Raw genomic sequence first — 10,645 nt, 5'->3', positions numbered from 1 at the left:
GTTTTCCCATCTGTTAAAACAGGGAGAGTGGCAGTGCCTGCTTGAAAGGTTGTACAGATTAAATGAGATAATAAAAGTCAAGTGCTGGACAGAGACTCCAGGGCATAGGAAACACTCAAGGCTTGCTTGCAATTATTAGTTCCACTTGCACTGGAGTTAGGGCAGTGTGTCTTAATCTTGTTTCATTATCAGCCCCCTAAGCAGGGGAGACATTGTTTCCTTACTGCTGTCCTCTAAGAAATTTTAATACCAAAGATATATGTATACCTGTTTGTGTACTATATGTATATCTGTGCTTTATAAACCAAAAGAGTGAGATTGTTTTTCTGGCCTTTGAAGAGCAAACTTTCCCGCCTTGGGATTTCTATTGCCCTTAGGGAGGAATGCATGGAATAAAGGCTTGGAATAGCCCTGAGCTGAACAAGTGATCTCTGTGCTCCCAAAGGAATATTTCTTTGCTTTCTTCTTCTTTTTTTTTTTTCCTTCAAGACAGAGTCTTGCTCTGTCGCCCAGGCTGGAGGACAGTGGCACAATCTTGCCTCACTGCAACCTCTGCTTCCTGAGTTCATGCAATTCTCCTGCCTCAGCCTTCCAAGTAGCTGGGATAACAGGCACCTGCCACCATGCCTGGCTAATTTTTTATTTTTGGTAAAGATAGGGTTTCACTATATTGGCCAGGCTGGTCTCGAACTCCTGACCTCGTGATCTGCCTGCCTAGGCCTCCCAAAGCCCTGGCATTACAGGTGTAAGCCACCGTGCCCGGCCTTCCCTTCCCTTCCTTTCCCTTTCCTTCCCTCCTTTCTTTTTCCTTCCTTCCTTCCCTCCTTCCTTCCTTCCTCCTTCCTTCCTTCCTTCCTTCCTTCCTCCCTCCCTCCCTCCCTCCCTCCTTCCCCTTCTTTTTCTTTCTTCTTTACTTTTCTTTCTTCTTTCTTTTTTTTTAGACAGGTCTCACTTTGTCACTCAGGCTGGAGTGCAGTGGTACAAGCATGGCTCACTGCGGCCTCAACCTCCCAGACTCAAGCGACCCTCCTGCATCAATCTCCCAAGTAGCTGGGACCCCAGGTGTGTGCCACCATGCCCAGCTAATTTTTTAAATTAGGCCCAGATTGAAAATGTTCTATGTGTTAACAGTCAGTGTTTTCATTAGCACAGGGCTATGCATCCTGTCCCCTCCTCTCTGCCTTCTTCCAAACCTTCCCCATCTACTCCTCAAGGCTTATCAATCCTCCATCTGCACCTCCCAGCACTTGGGTCTCTTGTTCTCTTCTTATTAGCTGAACACTTCCTCCCTTTTCTGACCTCCTCAGCCTCCAAAGTCCTTTAATATTGCCTGGATTTTTTTTTCTTTTATGCCATCAAATGGCTTCCTGGAACAAGTCTGTTTTTCCTCCTGGTAAGTAAGAACTATTCAGAATTTGCCGAGGCTCATGCCTGTAATCCCAGCACTTTGGGAGGCCAAGGCTGGAGGATTGCTTAAAGCCAGGAGTTCAAGACAAGCCTGGGCAACATAGCAAGACCCCATCTTTGTCAGGCATTAAAAAAATGTGCCAGGCATGGTGGCATGCACCTGCAGTCCCAGCTACTGGGGAGGCTGAGGTGGGAGGATTCTTGAGCCTAGGAGTTTGAGGCTGCAGTGAGCTATGATCAGCCTGGGTGACAGAGCAAGATCCTGTCTCTAAAGAAAAAAAAAAAGAACTGATCAGAAGTTCCTTTGCCTCCTGGAGCTAAGCATCTTACCCATACACACAACAAATGATGAGGACAACATGATTTTTCAAATATTAATAGTTTGATTGTTTCAAAAAAAAAAAAGATTAAAGAAAATTAGCAGAGTCTCACTCTGTTGGCCAGCTTGGAGTGCAGTGGCGCAATCTTGGCTCACTGCAATCTCCGCCTCTTGGATTCAAGCGATTCTTCTGCCTCAGCCTCCCGGGTAGCTGGGATTACAGGTGCCTGCCACCGTGCCTGGCTAATTTTTTGTATTTTTAGTAGAGACACGGTTTCATCATGTTGGCCAGGCTGGTCTCCAACTCCTGACCTCAGGTGATCCACCTGCTTCAGCCTCCCAAAGTGCTGGGATTACAGGTGTGAGCCACCACACCTGGCCTTTTCTTTAGTCTTGACGTGCCACTTTCATTGACCTATTTAGGCTTTAAATAACATGAGGGCAGAACTACCTCTGAACTCCCTTTTCCTCCAGTAGGTTCTGAACACGTAAGTACTGATTGTTTCAATGCCTACAGGATATGCTAAACTATAGGTGGCCACTGGCAGCTCACAAAAAAATGTGATTTCGTTTGCCCACCTCATTGTTTTTACTTTTAAAAATGATTTTGGAATACATAAACATCAGGCTTCACATAAAACCCCAAATACATGGCTTCTGCTGAAAAATATGAGGATCTCGCCACACTGATCCCACCTTGCCACATAACCACTGCGGACTGAACTTCACCACCTCCGGGAGGCACAGGGTGCACGGGTCCCCATTTCCCACAACCCTTACCTGACTTTTATAATTGAAGACAATTAGCTTGGCATCTCTAAACACTGAATTCTCAACTCTTGTGTATAAAACAAAAAAACAAAAAACAAAACGGTCTATGAGATTGGAAGGATACATCAATTCTATTGCCACACCTCTTTAATGACTGCACCCCTAAATCCACTGATTTTACATTCGTCACAGGATATGATCCTGGCTTAATAAATGCTTACCATAGCCATTTCCAGGAGCATCGGGCAGAGAGTGTCTATATGAGTTTGCCATCTCCATGGATGCCATTTCAATCCTTTCAGGGTAATCTTCATTCTCTCCCCAAAGGTTGCCCAAGGAGCCATCACTCCTGTGATGATTTGAGGGCTGGATTGAAGATGTTCTGCTGAGCACCCTAAAATCCCAAAATGATGGATCACCATCCAACCAGGAGTATGGTAAGGATTGTCATGCATGTATCCATCCATCCATCTATTTATCCATGTATCCATCCATTCAATCATGTATTCATCCATCCATTTATCCATCCATCCATCCATTCTTCCATTTACCCATTCATCCACCCATTGATTCATCCATTTATCCATCTATCCATCCACTCATCCATCCAACCATACATACATGTATCCATCCATCTATCCATCCATGTATCTATCCATTCATTAATGTATCCATCCATATATCCATCCATTCCATTCCATTTCATTTCACAAATGCAGACTAAATGCCAATCCTGAGTTAGGGATGGGCTAGGAAGTGAGGATATCAAGAGAAAAACATGAGGCATCTGCCCTCAATAAGCTCTCAGTACAAGTTGGTACGGCTTCTTAGACACAGTTATGAGAAATTATACTACAAGTAGAAACTGATGAGTATCCGAAGACAGGCCCAAGGAGTTCAGAGGAAAGAGTTGACCTATTTAGGACAAGTAAAGAGAATTTTGGGAGAAATCTACATGGAAAGACACATGTGAGTGGGGATTTGAAAGGATACATAGCGGGAGGGCATTCCAAAGATGAAGAACAGCATAAAAAAAGGTGTGAGTCCAGAAAGTGCTGAATATATAAAGGAAATGCTATGAAAATCAATTAATAAATAATGATTCTTAATTTAATACATATACAAATTCCCAAGCTTGATCCCAGATAATTAAATCAGAAGCTCTGAAGGTTGGGCCCAGGCATCTGTATTATTTTTAAAGTTCCCCAGATAATTGGGTAACTCTAAGGACCAGCCAAAGTCAAGAACCACTGACCTAGAGTATAGGGTCAAGGCGGGGGGCAGACAGGAGACATAACAGGAGATCAGTCAGGCTGGTCTTTGGCTGGCATCTTACATTAACACGACATATCCTTATTCATAAATGTTCTATAAGTGAAGTTGGGAGACCTTTCTTCTGAAGGCTATGGGGACCCATGGACAATGAAAAGCAAAGGAGTGACAGGATCAAAGGTAGGCTTTGGAATGATGAATCAGGCATTGGATAATAAGAACAAGATGGACATTTTCACCTGGTCCTGTTAACCCTACTATTTGGGTTCTAAAGACATCGTGACTGCTGCACACTCAAATCCTATATCCTTGTTCCTAAAGATAAATACAAGCCCCAAGTTTTTAAAAAATTAAATTTATAAATATTACTAGTAGAAACAGTAAATGCAAAATCAGACTCATATTGGTTAAAACGTCGCATGGTAAACATTGTTATTGATGAAACCACAAACTGACTTTAAAAAATCACATCCTAGATCGGGCCCAGTGGCTCATGTCTGTAATACCCAGCATTTTGGGAGGCCAAGGCAGGTGGATTATTTGAGGTCAGGAGTTCAAGATCAGCCTGGCCAACATAGTGAAACCCTGTCTCTACTAAAAATACAAACAGCAGCTGGGCATGGTGTTGCATGTCTGCAATACCAGCTACTTGGGAGGCTGAGGCAGGAGAATCACCTTGAACCCAAGACACGGAAGTTGCAGTGAGCCAAGATTGTGCCACTGCACTCCAGCCTGGGCTACAGAGCGAGACTCTGTCTCAAAAAAAATAAATAATTAAAAAAATAAATTACATTTTGCTAGCAACATGAACATGAAAAAACTTAACCCAGAAAAAATCAGGTTTGGTAGAACTAAGTCACCCAAACTAATGCTGTCAGTGGTAAAATTTGTCAAGGAACAAAATTGACAGAAGATCAAAATCTTTTAGACAAAACTTAGATCTACAGACTCTAAACCTGGAAAAACTGGACTTGCTATTTAAAAGCAGCCTTAAAGGAATACTGAAAATGATGAAAACTATAATTGACAAAATTTAATTAAAATAGTGCAGATAACTGGTGAATCAAATCTGCAGTAAAGTTTTGGTGAAAAGTCGTCAATTCTGACAATTTCAGTAAAATAGAAGTAAAAGTGTAAAAATCAAAGTGATAAAAACATGGCTGGGCATGGTAGCTCACGCCTGTAATCCTAGCAGGTTGGAGCTCAGGAGTTCAAGACTAGCCTGGGCAACATGGCAAAACACCGTCTCTACAAAAAATACAAAAATTAGCTGGGCATAATAGGTGCACACCTATAGTCCCAGATACTTGGGAGGCAGAGGCGGAAGGATCAATGAACCCACGAGGTTGAGGCTGCTGTGAGCTATGATTGTGCCACTGCACTCCAGCCTAGGTGACACAGCAAGATCCCGTCTCAAAAAAAAAATTAAATAACTAACTAAATAAACAACAACAAAAAAACCCCAAAGAAGTGGCACAATATCTTATTAAAAAAACTTAATTGACTTCATGGAATTAGATCTCCAAAATATTTTCTGGATAACAATTCATTACTGTTGATGTAATTCTCACTAAAGTGTTTGGATTTATAAGTGTCAATTCTTAACCCTAAGCCTATTGGCAATGTAGTAGGGTCAAAACAGTGTGGATCTAGATGTCTTACAGGGATCGAATAAGGAAGAGGTGGGATAATGGAAAGGTAATCCAAGCAAGAAGTGTTGGAAGATTAAGTTCAGGTAAGGGCTTGAAGCCTCAAACTGAGAGTCCATGAGCAAGGTGAGTTCTACAGGTAGATATGCGAGTTTCACCACAACTTCAGGTCATGGAACCGATCATATATATCCATAATCTAAACCACACACCAAATTCCATTGACTTGATGATCCAGCACTCAGCCTCCACTCCCAATGAAGGGATATATACCAGAACTTACCGCCTGGTCATCTTTGGGGTCTCAGAAGAGCCATAATCATAACCATTCTCAGCATCTGAATAATCAGGTTCTCCCCAAGCGCTTGATGAGTTCTGATTGTCCTCAGTTCTGGGATAATCTGGCTCCCCAAAAAAGGGTGGAGAGTTAGGTTGAATCTCAGCACCTGGATAATCAGGCTCTCCCAGAGAATCTGTATACGGATTGATTCTGAAACCTGTATGTTTTAGATTCCTTCTGGAGCCTGGATGGTTCAAGTTGGCTCTGGGTCCAGGATGATCAGAGTTGCTCTGAGCTCTAGGGTAGTCCGGTTCTCCTAAGGAGCCAAAATAATCTGGATGTGTTCTGGAGCCTGCATAGTTTCCACTGCTGCTGGAGCCTACAAAATCAGGATTTCGTTGAGATCCAGGGTAGTCTGGCTGTCTGGATGATGGTCGGTGGTACGGATGACTCTGAAATTCACTATAATCTGGCTCTGGTAGAGAGATAGGATGGTCTGGGCTTGTTCTAGAGGCTGAAGAGTATGCATCACTTCTGGTACCAGAATAGTCTGGATTACTCAGAGACCCAGGATAGTCTGGACGTTCTCTGGAGTCTACAGAGTATGGATTGTTCCTGGTGCCGGGGTTGTGTGGATTGTTTGGAGGACCCAGAGCATCTGGATAACGCTGAGTTTTCAAATACCCTTGTGTACGGTTCGGAGACCTTGAATAGTCAAGGTAATCTGGGTCTTCCTCAAACCCGTTATTCCTGTAGTAGGCAGACATGTTGGTACGGACTCTTCACCCTGGAGTGGTAAACTGTCCCAGCATTTGCAATTACTCAGGGATCTTTCTTTTTTTTTTTTCCACCTGAAAAACAAGAAGAAAAGAAAAAGTCAGATTTTTTTTCCCTTTCTTCCCTGCAGAGATGGCTGGTTATCTTCCAGTACCTGCTCTCCTTTCATTCATAGCGGAGTATACAACTGCCTAGAATAAAGATTATGTTTCTAGCTTCTCTTGCACCAAGGCATGAACATGAGGGTGGTCAATGGGATGAGAACGGCCGTGATCCACACAACGTCCAGGCGGAGCTGTTAGAGGGAAGAAGGTATTCCCCCCTTTCTCCATCTTGCTTCCTGTGTGCTGGAACGTGGAAATGACGGTGCACCATCTTGGGTCACGCACACGAAGCCAAGACCCGCATTTGGAATAAATACTCAACAGAGGGAAGGTTGCTGGGTTGCTGATGACTTACTTCACAGAGCACAGCTATTGTATCAGCTCAGACTATTATGTGAGAGAGAAATAAAATTATCTTGTTTAAACCACTGTTTTTGTAGTCTTTAAAGACCGCATGGAACTAAGCTTACCTCTTGAACAATACATTCCTTTGGTTGTAGGGGAAGAGAACAGTGAACCAAAGGATTCAAAGATACAAAGACTTTTTGCACTTTTTGATTACACTTGAGGTTTTAGGGGTCAAAGCCTAAATTAATATCAGTGCATAAAAGAAGAATGGTTAATGGAAACTAGAGGACTGGGCAAGTAGACAATTGCTATGACCCCTTCCAATTTGAAAGTAAGATTTTATGAGCTACATAAGCTCTGATCTATAGCCTACAGCATACTTGTGTTAAATTTAGCCCAAAGCTACCTCCTAACATGTTTTAAGTTTGCCCTAAAGATTTCTCTGTACATAATGAACTGTGACCTAACTGGAGGTGTCAACAGACTGTAGCCTATTCTTGTACTTGCACTGAATTTCAGCCAATCTCAGGCAGCTAATTGTTCAAACTGTGTTCAAATAAGGCAAATGCTGAGGCTCACTGGGCAAGAGGTGCTCTTATTTCACTGGGGTGGCTAAGAGGATAGAATATATAAGTAAGTCTGGAGCTTCCGGCATCGTGCCAGAGGGAATAGAGTAAAAAAGGAATCAGTAGGGGAGAAAATTTAAAGAAAGGATCAATAGGATTTGTTGGCTGATCCATTAGGGGAAGGGTGAGAAGGAAAATAAAAGACAAGCATATCTCTACAGTTTCAAGCCAGCATGATGAGAGGAATGGCGATGTTTTTGAAAGGAAGTAGAACTTTTTTTTTTTTTTTTGAGACGGAGTTTCGCTCTTGTTACCCAGGCTGGAGTGCAATGGCATGATCTCGGCTCACCACAACCTCCGCCTCCCAGGTTCAGGCAATTCTCCTGCCTCAGCCTCCTTAGTAGCTGGGATTACAGGCACGTGCCACCATGCCCAGCTAATTTTTTGTATTTTTTTAGTAGAGACGGGGTTTCACCATGTTGACCAGGATGGTCTCGATCTCTTGACCTCGTGATCCACCCGCCTCGGCCTCCCAAAGTGCTGGGATTACAGGCTTGAGCCACCGCGCCCAGCCAAAGTAGAACATTTTTAAAGCTCCGCCAACTTTTACAAGTTTATCTCTATGTAAATGACAAGGGTTAGACTTGAGTAATCAGAGCTAAGACAATATTAACTTTCTGCCAACACCTGTGGTCTCAGAATGCTCGTGTGCCCACCCACGCCCATATTTCTCAGCATAGTTAACATCTCAGCATGTGCTTTATGATCGTGTCCTGCCCGGCATCCACTTCTCTCTTTTGTAGTTAACGATTTTCCTCGGGTAACATCTCTCCCACACTGTCAGTCCCTGTGGGCCACCAGTGGGATACTGTGACATGATAAAAGTCCCATAAAACTGCATACCTCAACCATACCTCGGCTTTCTGTTGAAAGTGCTCTCTGTAACCCTGATGTGACAGGCAAGCAGTCCAAACCCATGCCATCTTGGTCCCTGCGACTTGTAATAAGTAACTGGGAGAACTGCCAGATATAGGTGAAGGGGAGGAAGGCAGCAAATCACACTGCCAGGTGTGTACCTATGCTACAATCTTGCATGTTCTTCACATGTAACCCAAAACCTAAAATGCAATTAAAAAAAATAAAAATAATTAAAAAAAAAAAAGTAACTAAGGTCTGTAATTCCCAGCACTACCCAGACAATGTGCAAACTAATGCTTATCTTGACTTCTGTAAACCACTTAAGTAACAATCGAAATATCCAAAGTACCTTGGCCCTCAGAATGTCTGGAGCCCCTCACCCTCATCTCCGCCCAGGAGGTGATTTACTGAATCCACTGGCCCTGGGAATGTGTGAACCCCCTCACCCCCACCCCTGCCCCTCACCCTCACCCCCGAGGTGGTTTACGGGCATAAAATGTCTTGACACCCTCCTTTCGCAGCCATGGGTTAGAGAGACGTTGAGTCCTCCATGGCCGCCAGCAACAAGGACCTGCAATTTGGCATACTTTTGTCTTGGTGTTGATTTTCTATTCTCGCTCCAGTACAACAATATGACCCATCAGAATGATTTTCTTCCTGGCGACAGTGATTCTGTCAGAACACACAACCGAGTTAAAGTCACTGAGATTCAATTCTGGGAGTTTTATCAGAACTGTAAGGAAGAGGGGAGTTGCCTTCTGCTGGCCTTGGAGTTATGAAATTTTATTTTTTGAGACAGAGCCTCACTCTGCCATCCAGGCTGGAGTGCAGTAGCATGATCACAGCTCAATGCAATCTCGACCTCCCAGGCTTAGGTGATCCTCCTCCCTTAGCCTTCTGAGCAGCTGGGACTACAGGTGTGCACCACCATGCCCACTTAATTTTTGTACTTTTGTAGGGACAGGGTTTCACTATGTTGTCCAGGCTGTTTTCAAACTCCTGGGCCCAAGCGATCTGTCTACCTCGGCCTCCCAGAGGGTTAGGATTACAGGCGTTAACCACTGCACTAGCCAGAGTTAGGAAAGTTTAAACCGGAAGCTGTCAGTGGTCACCAGTGGAGAAGGGCCTAAGAGTGATGCCAACAGGGAGGAGAACAGAGCCAAGAGATAAACAGGAAGAGGACCAGATGTTGAGGACATCATTTAAACACCTGAATTCAGCCATACCTGAAGGCAGCTGGATACTTGAGTCATTACATTCTCTTTTGAACTAAAGTTGGTTTGAGTTGGGTTTCTGTCATTTGCAAATGAAAAAGAAGAATTCTGACAAATATGCGAAGTTTTGCAAACAGGAACACCTTTACAAACTGTAGTGCTAAGAAGACTAAATGCTGTGCTTTATTGCAAACTACTCTCCCTAACATGAAAAATGATCCTATTTGTTTACTTGTATTCTAAGACTAGAAAGTTATATTTATGCTCCAGAAACTTCCACAGCCTAACAAAACTCAAAGCTATTACATCTAACCAGCTAAATGATGCCTAGTAAATTCAAGAAATTGAAAACAGATCCAGCTGTATTGGCCCAAGATAAATGAGTACTTCTACCAAAAGACAGGAAAAACGTTCACAGAAACTGTCTGTCCATCCATCCGTCCTTCCTTCCTTCCATCCTCCCTCCCTCCTTCCTTTCATTCTTTCCTTCCTTCCTTTCTCCCTCTCTTTTTTTTTCTTTCTTTCCTTTCCTTCCTTCCTGCCTCCTTACTTTCTCTCCCTTTCTTTCCTCCCTCCCTCCCTCCCTTTCATTCATTCATTCATTCATTCTTTTACCCACAAAGTTCAAAAGCAGGCAAACTAATACATGGGGACAGAAGTCAAAATAGTGGCTACCTTGGGGAAGGAAAGAGGTGAGTGCTGACTAGGAACTGCATGAGGGAATCTCTGGAGTGCTGGCTGGTGATCTTGGTGTGGTTAAAGGGAGGCATATATATGAGCGTGTGTGTAAAAATCCATCAAGTTGCACACTTAAGAGTTGTGCCCTTCTCTGTAAATATATACTTCTAAATTTTAAAAAGAAAATGAGAAACCAGAAGTTGTAACATGAAACCTTCCATTTCTCCCAGGAGCCATTATACCAGTTGAAAAAAGTGGTAGTGTTTTAGCTCACAAATATTTCCAGTTTTCTTATACATAAATCAAAGAAAATCGGCACTAATGAAAACAAAACCTAGGTGA

The 10,645-nt window shown here is 43.2% G+C and overlaps 1 protein-coding gene across 1 annotated transcript in view; it reads right to left on the bottom strand.

The window, feature by feature from the left end:
• TMC5 (transmembrane channel like 5) overlaps positions 1 to 10,645 on the bottom strand; it is an 81,134-nt gene that overhangs the window by 48,176 nt on the left and 22,313 nt on the right. Inside the window, exons 3-5 of the mRNA XM_032242704.1 lie at positions 5,702 to 6,549; positions 2,688 to 2,891; positions 2,178 to 2,254 (exon numbers count right to left, since the gene is read on the bottom strand). Of these exons, the coding sequence (XP_032098595.1) occupies positions 2,178 to 2,254; positions 2,688 to 2,891; positions 5,702 to 6,465 (1,045 nt within the window). The 5' untranslated portion in view covers positions 6,466 to 6,549. The remainder of the gene's footprint in view (positions 1 to 2,177; positions 2,255 to 2,687; positions 2,892 to 5,701; positions 6,550 to 10,645) is intronic.

The sequence above is a fragment of the Sapajus apella genome, unplaced genomic scaffold (assembly GCF_009761245.1).
Source record: "Sapajus apella isolate SASKATOON/1434 unplaced genomic scaffold, GSC_monkey_1.0 scaffold51, whole genome shotgun sequence".
Classification (NCBI taxonomy): domain Eukaryota; kingdom Metazoa; phylum Chordata; class Mammalia; order Primates; family Cebidae; genus Sapajus; species Sapajus apella.
The sequence above is the reverse complement of the archived record's forward strand: the minus strand, read 5'-3'. Positions and strand labels throughout refer to the sequence as shown.